This window comes from Ahaetulla prasina, chromosome 7 (genome assembly GCF_028640845.1).
Source record: "Ahaetulla prasina isolate Xishuangbanna chromosome 7, ASM2864084v1, whole genome shotgun sequence".
Classification (NCBI taxonomy): Eukaryota; Metazoa; Chordata; class Lepidosauria; order Squamata; family Colubridae; genus Ahaetulla; species Ahaetulla prasina.
In genome coordinates, this window is record NC_080545.1 from 92,747,396 (window position 1) to 92,761,934 (window position 14,539).

Here is a 14,539-nt window from a genome sequence, read left to right on the forward strand (position 1 = left end):
CATGAGAACCCCCTCCCCTACCTGTATTAACAACTGCTAAATTGTCCATCTTTTGATTTTATATATTTTTAAACAATTCTTCTGTTTTAATGCTTAATTTTATTGATTAAATTGCATATCACCCAGAGCCCCTCATATGGATATGATGTGTATGTATGTATGTATGTATGTATGTATGTATGTATGTATGTATGTATGTATATATCTATATAGAGATAGATAGATAGATAGATAGATAGATAGATAGATAGATAGATAGATAGATAGATATTAGACTTAGACTTGTATACCACTTTACAGCCCTCTCTAAGCGGTTTACAGAGTCAGTCTCTTGCCCCCAACAGTCAGGGTCCTCATTTTACTCACCTCGGAAGGATGGAAGGCTGAGTCAACCTTGAGCCTGGTGAGAGTTGAACTGCCAAATTGCAGGCAGCTGGCAGTCAGCAGAAGTAGCCTGCAATACTGCACTCTAACCACTGCACCACCAAGGCTCTTATAGATATAATTATATCAGATAGATGATAGATAGATAGATAGATAGATAGATAGATAGATAGATAGATAGATAGATAGATAGATAGATAGATTCATTCGTTCAATTGTAAACTTTTTTTGATGGACTAGTTAGTAGAACCAAAAGCTTTGCCTGTCCCATCATCCACAGTAGCTTCGTCTTCAAGGTTATCTTTGGCGCTTAAGAAAACATCCGTAGACATGTCCAATATCAAACAGCCCATCTTTTTCTTTATAAAAACGTGGAAACATTTCTAGTCATTACCCCTTAATTGGGCAACTCTTGGGCCAAATAACTTTTACAAAGAAGTTGTTAAGAACTTCTTTTTGAACCAGCAATGTTCTTAGAAGCTCGACTGTTTCTCTGGATAGTGTTATCCCTATACAATTACTATGTTACATGCATTACTTTTTTTTAGCAGCCTTCTGTCCTGAACAGTTAGTATCCAACTCAAATTTTTGTTGTTAGGTTTACTTTCCTTCAGCTATAAGAATCAAGGGCAGAATGTCATGAAAGGTCATCAGATGAGCCATGGTCCATTATATGAGAGGCATCATCTGAATTTTTTCTCTTTCTTGGCTAAGAAAGTTCTTGCTTCCAAAAATCAATTTTTTTTTGCAATTTCATCAACTACAAGGGTTACTGTTGTACAGACACCTGAAACTACCGTGTCTCCCCGAAAATAAGACCCTGTCTTATATTTTTTGAAACCCAAAATAAGCACTTGGCCTTATTTTCGGGGAGGTCTTCTTATTTTGGGGCGCGTGGAGTAAGATGGGGCTCCTCTTGCCATCTGACCTGATTTCCAGATCTGTCTCCCTAACCCTAACCAGAGGAAATGGCGGGGACCGGCTGCGCATGCGCTGAAATATTTTAGGAGAGGGCTTATTTTCGGGGAAACGCGGTAGCGACAGCTACTCAATTCTACTTGGTCTTACGCTAGTTTTGTGTTGCAGCTGGGGTTGGATTCTTCGTTTGGGTAAAAGCTGTAGATAAAAATAACCCCCAGGGTTTCACTTTAGGGGAAGGGAAAGCTGTACAGCAGCCATATGCAAATATTGCTTTCTGCTGGCAGGTGTAATCACCATTCAGTTGGTAACCAGACGGATGCAGACCTGATCTCCGGGATAAAGATGGACTCTCCCAAGGTTAGTTTCATTTACTTGTTTCCAAGAAAAGATTCCCTAGAAGAAGACCATTCAGCCAGAACCTAGGAAGTCAAATTCTTTCCCTCTGTGCTGTGCTGTCCCCAAATTTTTTTTTTTCACGTTTTATTTGTTTTATTTATATAACATCCAATTTTCATCAAACAGTGTGCAGTCTGGATACAATTATGTTTAAGTAGTCATCATACAAAACTTTGTTGTTGTATTTATCACCATAGTATTGATAATGTAATAACAGAGTAATATAATAACAATAATACTTAACATCATCTTCTTTAACAACTCTCAACATTTCCTCTTTTTATATCTCCTCCTTTCTAACTTCTGTTTTTGTTGTCTAACAATTGATAGAATATGTCCCATATCAAATAATATTCAGTTTCTTCTTTATCCTTAATAATAAGCGTTAGTCTGTCCATTTCTGCATATTCTAAAATTTTCTTAATTACATTCCCCTCAGACGGGATCTCATCATTGTTCCATTGTTGCGCAAATACAATTCTAGTTGCAGTTAGTATATGCAAGATCATATGATATCTTTTTATCATATTTTTCTGGTAGAATGGCCAACAAAAATATCTCTGGTTTCAGGTCTGTATGTAGCTTTGTCATTTTTTCCAGCCACGTATGTATTTTCGTCCAGTATTTCTTTGCTTTTGGGCATCACCACCACATATGATCATAAGTTTTTTAATTTGTATTTTAAATTGTATATTGTATTGTCTGTTTTTTACTTTTGGCTGTACACCGCCCTGAGTCCTCCGGGAGAAGGGCGGTATAAAAATCGAATAAATAATAATAATAATAATAATAATAATAATAATAATAATAATAATAATAATAATAATATGCATCAGATGATTGGTTACACTTCCAGCATTTAGCCGATTTGTCTTTATACATTTTTGCCAATCTTGCCAGTGCAAAATGCCATCTATAAAACATTTTATACAATTTTTCCTTCTATGCAGTTGACATTGTCAATATCCCATAGTTTCTGCTATTTATCTAGTTCTATTGCATAACCAAAATTTTTAGCCCAGGCAATCATTGTCTCCTTTACCTGCTCACTTTCAAGTTTAAGACTTAACAGGTAACCATATGACTTCTTTATCAGTTTATCATCTGTTCCAGTTAATATCTGGTCTAATTCTGTTAACTCTTTATTAAAACCATACATTTTAGCATCTTTCTCGTAACGAGATTGTATCTGCATATATGACCACCATGCAATATCTATCCCTTGGCTACTAAGTTCCTGTTTAGTTTTTAATTCCCCTTTGTCATTTAAAGTATCCTTATATCTTACAATTTTTTCCATGTTGATAACTTTAGGATGTACCAATGCCTCCATAGTGGAATGGTGGAGACCAGATGATAAATCTGGTATTCATTTTTAAAATGAATTTAGTTCAATTTAGTGACTCAGTTTAGTTCATACTAATACTGATTTCTATGTTGACCGTCTGGTGATGTCCATGTGTAGCGTTGTCTCTTGGGTTGTTGGAAAAGAGTGCTTGTTATGACCATCATATTGTGAATCCTGAAGATGAAACTCAAATACTTTGGCCACCTAATGAGAAGGAAAGACTCACTGGAGAATGCTGGGAACGATTGAGGGCAAAAGAAGAAGGGGACGACAGAGAATGAGGTGGCTGGATGGAGTCACTGAAGCAGTAGGCGTGAGCTTAAATGGACTCCAGAGGATGGTAGAGGACAGGAAGGCCTGGAGGAACGTTGTCCATGGGGTCGCGATGGATCAAACACGACTTTGCAACTAACAAAATTTGTAAAAAAAAGGGAGAAGAAAAAAAATGGAACGGCTAAGTCTTTTTCATCTAGCTTTCCTCTCGAGGTTACATGGGTCCTTCCAATATAGATCTGTAACTCTTCTTTTTTAACTTCTCCTTGGTCCTTTAGATAACAGCTGTTGTTAAATAATTCAAATAAAACAGTGGACTTTGTTCTAAAGCAAATGTCTATGGAAATAATCTTAGCCACAGGAAAGCTGCACAATCAAATAATCCCTCACTGTGTTTTTCCTAGATAATGTAAGTCCCAGGCTGATATTATCTATCTATCTATCTATCTATCTATCTATCTATCTATCTATCTATCTATCTATCTATCTATCTATCTATCTATGGAATTGATCTGGTAATGTATTGACTATATTATTACGAGAATTTATTCCAGGAAATGAGCAAGCTGGGCTGGAAGGCAGAGTTAAACATGTCATTAGTTTGGAGTCATCGCGCAGCCACAAGAGATCCAAATCCAGCCCTCCGTGAATTCTGTAGACCTTTATCTAGCACCAATTTAACTTTGGCTGTTAGTTGACCAGATTCTTGTATATAGTTAGCCATAATAAACTCTTCTGTGCTTTGAACTCAGCAAATACTCCTGGTTATTTGTGCCTGACAATTTATATCAAATCAGAAATCAAGGCAGTCTCAAGGAAATGTCCCTATGCCTCATTTTTTTTTTACATGTATAAAAATAAATGTTTCCAATGTTTTTAGTTTGGCTATAAATACAAAATGTTTCATCTTTTTTTCAAGGAGAGTGAAGCTGGCGCATTAACAGACACCTCATTCAGGTGAGAGAAGATCTTATCCATTTCATAATCCACCTTGTTTTTCTGCTATTGGATTGTACACTCATCTCTCATTCTTTTCCCAGTGAACTAATTTCATCCGAAGAAACTTCCGTTTCTGCTGCAGAGGGCATTAAAGAATCACAAGGTAGGTTGAAAGTAAAAGTACAGGTTTGGCAAAACCTGGTTCAAAACCAGTTAATGTAGGAGGGACCCTGGAGTCCTAGTGGACGATGACTTAAATATGAGCCAACAGTGTGCTGCAGCTGTCAAAAAGGCTAATATAATCCTTGGTTGTATAAACAGAAGCATAAAATCAAAACCATGTGACGTATTAGCACCGCTTTATAAAGCCTTGGTAAGGCCACACCTGGAAAACTGCATCCAGTTTTGGTCCCCGCATTACAAAAAAAAGAGGTTGAGACTTTGGAAAAAGTGCAAAGAAGAGCAACTAAGATGATTAAAGGCCTGGAGACAAAAAATATATGAAGAACGGTAGCAGGAATTGGATATGGCCAGTACAGAGAAAAGAAGGACTAGGGGGTGACATGATAGCGGTAGTCCGGTATTTGAGGGGCTGCCACAAAGAAGAGGGGCAGTTAACTTATTTTCCTGTTGTGACCCAGGCCCAAGTAGGTCGTAGGAAACAGTCCGTGAAAAAACAAACAAATTTTTTTCGAACAGCTGAGAATGACTTCATTCTCAACGTAGTTCAACTAAATTAAAGCAAATTCCTCCCAACACAAATTCCTCAATCCTATCGCAAACAATTGCCTGATAGAGAGGAGTGGTAATGTCGTGTCCCACTCCCCCTCCGACGGCCGGGTCTGGGAAGTCTGTATCAAGCGTGGCCACGAAGCCTCTGCAGCTTTGCCAAATTCCTTTCAGAGTTCTCAGGGCAGGCAGGAATCCAAGGTGTGACTTCAGCAAACCAGATGAGACTTTGCTTGACTCAAGGAATGCCAAAAAGCAGATCCTTTATATAGGCCATGGGGTGTGGCTCCATGACTCAGCACTTATCCAGGCCTGCCCTCCCTTCCTTTTGCTGACGTCGCCTCTCCATTCTCCAGAAGCAGGGATCTGTCCACTGTGACTTTCCGTCCTCCTGATCTGCTGCCGGCAATTCTAGCATGTGGCTGGCTTCGTGCTCACACACTCTAGGAGGGAGGTTTGTTTGCTCATTCCTGACATTCTGTCCGGGCATGGTGCCAGAGCTGGGGCCTGGAGGCATGCCAGGCCATTCCACTTCATTATCAGACTCTGACTCAGATAGCAGGAGATGGGAGGGGCCCGGCTGAGGAGAGGAGGGCGGGCGAGGCACAACAGGTAAGTAGAGCAAAGAACATTTCAAATTTTTGTGGGTTTCTGCCTCAAACAACAATGACCCCTGAATGAGAACTTGTAATCAGCGATATCATCAAAAAGAAACATTGGCTGTGATTGTTCAGAAAAAAAAACTCTGATCTTCCACAGATTACGGTGGGAATCCGGATCTGGCTTTTCCTGCACCTGTAAAGAACTAAATATTTTTTCCCTAACTAGCATTTCCCTTCCTTCACAACCAAAGAATTGTGAACGGAGAGAGGCTCAGAAATATGGTTGAAAGCCATCAAGTTACGTCCGCTTAACAGAAGACTGGTCTTTCCTCTTCTATTGAAATGTATGAAAATCATTAAACACCCAAGGGATCTGAGCTGGCTATCATATGAGCAATTTTTCCCCTCGTCTTCTGCTTTTATAGATGCGAACTCTACACTACTGGAACCTGAGGGGGAAACACACCTCTCTACTTTACCGTTGCAGCAAGTAACTGTTGCTTCAAAAGAGGAAGCTCTAGAAGATGCCTCCAGCAACAAGACTGGTATTGTTGTTACTCTTTTTTCTTTTCTTTTCAGATACATGAAACTCCTGGCAAGCAGGAAGCTAGTGAAGCCACAAGCATTCCTTGCATTTGGATAAAGCCAAACTGGGCTGGGTTCCCACCTTGCCTTAAACCATGGCTTACAAGTCTCAGTGACTGACTTAACAGATCACGCTGAAGCCAGGGGTGTCAAACCAGGGGTGAAATCCAGCAGGTTCTGGAGAACCGGTAGCGGAAATTTTGAGTAGTTTGGAGAACAGGAAAACACGACCTCTGGCTGGCCCCAGAGTGGAGTGGGAATGGAGATTTTGCAATATCCTTCCCCCTGGAGTGGGGAGGGAATGGGGATTTTGCAGTATCCTTCCCCTGCCACGCCCACCAAGCCACGCCCACAGAACCGATAGTAAAAATAGGGCCGTGGTGGCTCAGGCTGTAAGATAGCCTGTTATTAAAACACAGCAGCCTGCAATTACTGCAGGCTCGAATCCCACCAGGCCCAAGGTTGACTCAGCCTTCCATCCTTTATAAGGTAGGTAAAATGAGGACCCAGATTGTTGGGGGGGCAATAAGTTGACTTTGTAAATATACAAATAGAATGAGACTATTGCCTTACACAATGTAAGCCGCCCTGAGTCTTCGGAGAAGGGCGGGATATAAATGTAAATAAAAAAAAACAACAACTTGGGATTTCACCACTGTGTCAAACTCAAGGCCCGGGGGCCACATCCAGCTCTTAGGGCCACCCTGGAAATAGCGAAGGACTGGCCCGTGGGGCCTCTGCCAGTGAAAACAGTTCGCAAATGGTACGAACGGCCCTTCCGAGCTCCGTTTCCGCTGGCAGAGGGTTGCAGGAGGCTGTGACAGCCGAAAACGGAGCTCGGGAGCCCATTTTCGCTGGAAGAGCGCTCGGGCCACCACATGCCTCCCCTGAAACAAGTGATGTCATGCTGGCCACACCCACCCTGGGCCCCCCAGGTCAAACACAACCCTGATGCAGCCCTCGATGAAATCAAGTTTGACACCCCTTCGTTAAAGGCAACTGGACTTTCTTGGTTTTTTCCCTTGAAAACGTTTCACTTCTCATCCAAGAAGCTTCTTCACTTCTGATTGAATGGTGGGAAGTGGACGGATTTATTTATTTATTTATTTATTTATTTATTTTGTCACAACAGTATATATAAGCATAAGCATGAAATAACTATACGATATATAAGCATATATATAAGCATAAGTATGTAATAACTATATGAATTGGATACAATGAAAGGAAACATTAGGACAGGAACGGTAGGCACATTGGTGCTCTTATGCACGCCCCTTACAGACCTCTTAGGAATGGGGTGAGGTCAATAGTAGACAGTTTTTAGTTAAAGCTTTGGGGATTTGGGGAAGAGACCACAGAGTCTGGTAGTGTATTCCAAGTATTAACAACTCTGTTACTGAAGTCATATTTTTTGCAATCAAGATTGGAGTGGTTAACATTAAGCTTAAATCTATTGTGTGCTCGTGTATTGTTGCAACTGAAGCTGAATCTTCAGCTTCAATTGCAACAACTTCAATTACAATTACAACCTCATCTGCTGAATCTTCAGCTGAAGAGGTTGTAAAAAGTGCTTTTAAAAGGCTTCTCTGATGATCCCAGCTGAGTTGTCTGATCGTCAGACGCTTTTCTTTCCTTTTAAAAGCATTTTTTTGCCTTTAAAAGAAAAAAAAGCCTCTGACGATCAGGCAACTCAGCTGGGATCGTCAGAGGAGCCTTTTAAAAGCATTTTTTCAGCCAAAGAGGTTGTAGAAAAAATGCTTTTAAAAGCTTCTGAGGATCCCAGCTGAGCCGTGTGATCATTAGAGGCTTTCTTTTTTACTTTTAAAAGCATTTTTTCTTCGGCCGAAGAAAAGTAAAAAAAAAACCCTGATGATCGCACAGCTCAGCTGGGCATGGGGAGGAGGGGGCAGGGATTTTTGCTACTGGTTCTCTGAACCACCCGCCGTCATCGCTACCGGATCGGGTGATCCGGTCCGAACCGGGAGCATTTCACCCCTGGCGCGCACGCTGGGCCTTCCACGCATGCGCAGAGCATCAAAAACGTGGATAAATAGGACGTCCGGGCAGGTGGGCGGAGCCACCCGCAGTCACCACTACCGGTTCACCTGAACCGGATAGAACTGGCTGAATATCACCACTGTTTAGGACATCCTCTTAAATAATCCCTCCCCTCCCCCAAAGTTGTAGTCTTTCAAGGCCCCAAGCAGTTCTGTAATAAAAGTAATAATAGTCATGAACAAAACAGTCTGGTCTGGTTGCATGGGTCTGATCGGAGCTTTCTGGGAAGTTTTTTGTTTTTTTTTAAGTTTTCCACTCATGCAAATGAGCCCTAGAAGAGCATCCGCAGAAGACAACCTGTTCAATGCTTATGACTCCTCTTCTTTGGCAGGTGATTCGTCTTCATGTCAGGATCTGTCAAGCAGCGTCAGATGCCAAAAGAACCAGGATGTGTAAGTATCTGGTTTCACAAATACAGTCAAGTTATGGTGGGGGGAGTCAAGATGGCGAATACAACAATGTGCCCAATTTTTAGCCTGCTTTTTTCCTTCATGTTGGAGTATTGTTTTTGTGCTGTTCTAGATGCCACCTTGACACCTCCTATACATGCCACTGTATCAAGCTTGCCCCATCTGGTATCCCAAGCCTCTCTTTTGTCTGGAATATTTGCGGGAAATATAGGTAGTCCTCGACTTACGATCACAATTGAGCCCAACATTTCTGTTGCCAAGTGAAACAGTTGTTAACTGAGTTTTGCCCCGTTTTATGACCTTTCTTGCCACAATTGTTAAGCGAACCACTGCAGTTGTTAAGTTAGTAACCATCAGGTGCTGGGGAAACGAGGAGATTCAGGCAATTCAAATGACTATAAATATTTATTGAAAGCTTAAGCTCTCTGCAAGAATCTGAGCTACTAACAGTGAAGGGAAAATCATGGGAATTAAGGTGGACCAGACTTAGATCTCTTGTGGGCACTCAAGGAATCATGATTGAGGGTTTGAGACCCGAGCACCACGTGACAGGGTGAGCTCCCGTCCTCGCTCCAGCTCCTTCTAACCTCGCAGTTTGAAAGCATGCAAATGCGGGTAGATAAATAGGTACCACTACGGTGGGAAGGTAACAGCGCTCCATAATGTCATACTGGCCATGTGTCCGCAGAAATGTCTTCAGACAGCAGTGGCTCAATGGCCTTGAAATGGAGATCATCACCCTAGAGACAGCAATTAGGGGAGTAAAATCCACAAGGACTCCCTTTCAAAAATTCTCCTCTAAAATTCCATATTCTGTGCTTTAGTCGATGTGCCATTATGGGTCATTTCAACTGAAAAATCAGAAGTTTGTCCTCTGCCTGACAGCGTAAGGATTGGTCTGCAGATGTTCCCTTAGAGTAGACCTCGTTCCATCTTGTAGAACTCCCCAACTCCCTTGAGATGTAGGTGGTTCTGGGACTCCAGACCTTTTGGCCGGAACGGTTGTTAAATTAGGAGAATTACAGTTTATCTGCGAAGACTTTAGAAAAGGATATTTCAGGTGTGTGACTCTACTAATATTCTCTCTTTTGTTCTTCTCGTTTCAGTGGCTCTCCCAACGAGAAAGAAGTGGAGGTAAGCATACGCGTATTTGTTGCTTTTACTATCTCCTCTTGGTAAGTCTTCATATTTTTTAGCTGTGTTTCCAGCAGAGGGGGGAGGGGCAGTAGGATTTTGGGTGTCCATGCTTTTAGTATGAGCATCTGCCAGTATTTTCTAAAACAAGGTGGCAGGATAGGACCCAGAGTGAGTTTCAGCAGGTTCTGACCAGTGCTGGAGAACCGGTAGTGGAAATTTTGAGTAGTTCAGAGAACCGGCAAATACCCCCTCTGACTGGCCCCGCCCCCATCTATTCTCTGCCTCCCGAGTCCCAGCTGATTGGGAAGAAATGGGGATTTTGCAGTAACCTTCCCCTGGAGTGGGGGAGGGAATGGAGATTTTACAGTATCCTTCCTCTGCCACATTCACCAAGCCATGCCATGCCCACCAAGCCACACCCACAGAACCAGTAGTAAAAAAAAAATGAATCCCACCACTGGTAGGACCTGGTTAACTGGAGACAGGATGTTAAGTTGAGCTTCCTTGCTCCATCTACCTAAATCCTATGTCAGTGTGATACTTTCTCCATTTGAGGTAGGTTTGGGCCAGGGGTCAGCAACCCACAGCTCTGGAGCCGCATGTGGCTCTTTCATTCCTCTGCTGCGGCTCCCTGTCATTCAAAATATGCATCGCAACCGCCAGTGTGTGACACCCGCTGGCACGCGATTTATTGAGCTTTTCGACCCGGGTAAGCCAACCATGGATAAATCCAAGAAAAGAAAAGTTTTAGAAGAAAACAGAACCTTTAATACAACTACATATGTTAGTTTTGTGGCTGCTCAGGAAATAGTCAGGCATAGGAAGGGTTTTGTGACCCCCGATGTATTCTTCTATGTGGGAAACGGGTCCAAATGGCTCTTTGAGTGTTTAAGATTACCGACCTCTGGTTTAGGCCATTGGAATTCATGATCTAACAAACAGAGATAGGTTAAGAAACCCTCAGTGTTGAATTAACTGGCAGGATTATTGTTTAACTGAATGTAAATAAGGGAAACAAATAGTTATTTTGGGCACTAGTGCCATCTATTGCTTATTACATTAACCATGTGCAAAATGATTAGAGTTGAACTCTTTGAATGCAAAGCTCTGATTCTGAGCAGGAAGCCGCTTTTCGGAGTGCAACACAGCCACTCTAAGTGTGAGAAGAGCCTCCGCAGCAGTTGGATGTGCGTTGTGTCCCAAATGCCTCTGTTTCAAGAGCGGAACAGCAAAAGTCAAAAAGTTTGGCGTGTGCTTGAAACAGCTGGTTTCACACTCCAAATGGTGGTTTTCCATTGTATGTGGATTCTTTCAGAATTGAACTGGTTTGGCTTGAAAGATTCAGCACTTCCTACATTGCCACCCATATATAGAATAACAGAGTTGGAAGGGATCTTGTAGATCATCTGATCCAACCCCCTGCTCAGGCAGGAGACCCTATACCATTTCAGACAAGTGGTTTTCCGGTCTCTTCTTGAAAGCCTCCAGTGATGGAGCAACCACAACTTCTGAAGGTTGGTTGATTGTTCTCACTGTCAGGAAGTTTCTCCTTAACATCCAGAATTCAACGTGAGATTCCTTCCTGCTAGAAGCAATAACAGATTTTTATTTACTTATTCATTGCACGGAGAGAGATTAACCGGCCTAATAAGGATGTTTGCTCCTCTTCTGTTTTCCAGGCAGAATTTCTACGGCTGTCTCTTGGATTCAAATGTGACCTCTTTACTTTGGAGAAGAGAGTCAGGCTTGAAGAACGATCTCGGGATCTCGCGGAAGGGAGCCTGAGGAAAGAAATTGCTGGCGCCTTGAAACTACTTGATGTAAGAAGGAAGAAGATGGGTTCTGTTATATACGTCTATGGCTTCAGAGGGTGAAGGCAGACCTAACTTCTAGATCAGTGCTTCTCAGCTTTGGCCATTCTTCAAGTGGCAGAATAAAAGGAAGCAGCAAATGTCCTGTTTCTACTGTATTTCCCCGACAATAAGACCTAATCAGAAAATAAGCTCTAGCATGAATTTTTAAGGATGCTCGTAATATAAGCCCTACCCCATTAAATCAGGGGTCCTCAAACTACGGCCCCTGGGCCAGATCATGCAATGAATGTTTATGTTGCTGCAGAGTGTCTCCTCTTCGGGGTCTTTTTGTGCAGATTGGAGGGGGGCAGAAATTCTGACTCAGGGTCTGCTTGAGTCTCCTGGGGCAGGGCTTTGGCCACTGGTGGCGAAGAGCTGGAGGGCCTTGTTCCAGTGGGACAGCATCCTGGCTTCGAATTGGCTGACCATCTCAGCCCTCTGAGCCTCTAAGCGCCGGTAGCTGGCCTTGTACTCCTGGCTGGTCCCAGAGTAGAGTGGAGATTTTGCAATGTTCTTCCCCCAGGAGTGGGGAGGAAACGGGGATTTTGCAGTATCCTTCCCCTGGAGTGGGGAAGGAATGGGGATTTTGCAGTATCCTTTCCCCAGAGTGGGGTGAGAATGGGGATTTTGCAGTATCCTTCCCCTGGAATGGGGAGGGAATGAAGATTTTGCAGTATCCTTTCCCTGGAGTGGGGTGAGAATGGGGATTTTGCAGTATCTTTCCCCTGGAGTGGAGTGGGAATGGAGATTTTGCAGTACGTCCCCTGCCCCGTCCACCAAGCCATGCCCACAGAACAGGTAGTAAAAAAACATGGGATTTCACTACTGCTTCAAAGTCATTTTTGGAGCTAAACGTTTGGCAGAAGACTGTCCCGTTCATTGTTTCTTCATTTGTGGAGAGTACAACGCTTGTCTTCTGTTTTGCATGCACATCCTAGATGTTGTTCTTGTGTTTAGTCTTTAGCCTCTCTAAGTGAAGATAACCAGGTGCAGGAGATCGTTAAGAAGCTGCAGAAGAGTCTGGACCTACTAGATCAGCACGCCACCAGAATCGCTAGCAAAGCAGAAATGCTGGGAGCTGTTCATCAGGTAGGTTGCCTGATCCAAAATTGGAAAGAATCCAAAAGGTCTTCTCCAAGCCGAGTTTGATTCCTGGTGACTTCATGGATCCACCCGCTGTCTTTTTCAAATTTGCACGGGTGGGTAAGGCAGGGCTTAACACCCAAACCAATCTACATTCCTGAGATTTCCTTGTCTTCTTGACGAAGATAAATCAGGTCTCACTTAGCTAGTCAACATCTGGCAGAGTTGGTTAAATGTTGCCACCTGGCTGGGTTTTATGGGTATGGCGTTCTTTCAAATAAATCATGCAGAAAAAATATATATGCAGAATTGAATATTGCCGTTGGTTGAGTTGGCAGGAGGTTGCCAGCTCCTTGGAAGTCAAATCTACTGGGATCAAATGAAGAGTTCTTTGAAAGTAGATTCTGGAACAGTGAGTTTCAAGATGGGTGGACTTCTTAGCTCCCAGAATCCCCCAGTCAGCATGGATGACTGTGGAATCCTGGGAGTTGAAGTCCACCCATCTTAAAAGTTGCCAAACTTGAGAAATACTGTCCTGGAAAAATCCTTTCTTAGCAAATTCTGTTTATAAATGATGGTGGGATTTGGAAATCTCATGGAGCAAGGCAGCAGAGAAGTTAGTCAGAAAGAAATATGAACCAACAAGATAAGGAAAAGGTGAAACAAACATAAGGATTTAATATTCATGAGCTTCTAGTGAAAAAAAAAACTTTTTGATTCAAAAGAGCAAGTTGAATCTCTACAAGCTTGAATAAATCTGCAAAGGCATTTGCGATGCAACTTTTGTGGCTGGTGTTATGACACCCAACCTATAAAGGCATATATTCCCTTGATTGTCCTCTGTATTGTGTTGATAATAATTTTAATCAGTTCTGATTTACTAGGATAGTCTGATGTTACAGAAATATAGTAGAGCTATTGTTCCAAGAATTTTAAGATACTGGACTTAAATCTAATGTGATTGGGAAGTTCTGGAGATGAATAGGAGCATCATGTCTTAACAATATTTTAGTTGACATTGTAAGTTGTGAAGAAGCTTTTCATCTTACCCAAACGCCCTGCAGCCTAAATGTTCTATGTAACATTTTGCCTGAAGAACCATTCTGGCCTCTCAAAACCTTATTTTTTCTGAGGCTTTGAAAGAATGGGCTGTTTATTTGTAATATCGGTTCCTCCAAGACAATATCCAAGGCAATGTGTCTCAAGGAGAGAAGCTCCTTCAGCGTTGGTCCAGCCTTCGCTCTTGATTTGTAGAAAAGATGGTACCTACAATATGTGGAATTTACTGGTCTTCCATTGAGTCAGGGGTGAAATCCAGAAGGTTCTAACAGGTTCTGGAGAACCGGTAATGGAAATTTTGAGCAGTTCGGAGAACCAGTAGCAGGAATTTTGAGTAGTTTGGAGAACTGGCAAATACCACCTCTGGCTGGCCCCAGATTGGGGTGGGAATGGAGATTTTGCAATCTCCTTCCCCCAGGAATGAGGAGGGAATGGAGACTTTGCAATATCCTTCCCCTGCCACGCCCCCAAGCCACGCCCCCCCAAGCCACACCACACACACCCAAGCCACACCCACAGAACCGGTAGTAAAAAATGTTGGATTTCCTCACTGCATTGAGTCATCCTTGACCGAGCGAAACAGGGCATCCTTCAGTCTTAAAGGTAAAGGTAAAGATTCCCCTCACACATACGTGCTAGTCGTTGCCGACTCTAGGGGGCGGTGCTCATCTCCGTTTCAAAGCCGAAGAACCAGCGCTGTCCGAAGGCGTCTCCGTGGTCATGTGGCCGGCATGACTCAACGCCAAAGGCGCACGGAAC

At 42.7% G+C, this 14,539-nt stretch overlaps 1 protein-coding gene across 1 annotated transcript in view; it reads left to right on the forward strand.

The window, feature by feature from the left end:
• The window catches only part of IRAG2 (inositol 1,4,5-triphosphate receptor associated 2), a 77,018-nt gene that overhangs the window by 49,563 nt on the left and 12,916 nt on the right, over positions 1-14,539 (forward strand). Inside the window, exons 24-31 of the mRNA XM_058191694.1 lie at positions 1,590-1,662; positions 4,242-4,279; positions 4,363-4,424; positions 6,018-6,137; positions 8,570-8,630; positions 9,755-9,782; positions 11,465-11,605; positions 12,596-12,727. Coding sequence (XP_058047677.1) covers positions 1,590-1,662; positions 4,242-4,279; positions 4,363-4,424; positions 6,018-6,137; positions 8,570-8,630; positions 9,755-9,782; positions 11,465-11,605; positions 12,596-12,727 — 655 coding nt within the window. The remainder of the gene's footprint in view (positions 1-1,589; positions 1,663-4,241; positions 4,280-4,362; positions 4,425-6,017; positions 6,138-8,569; positions 8,631-9,754; positions 9,783-11,464; positions 11,606-12,595; positions 12,728-14,539) is intronic.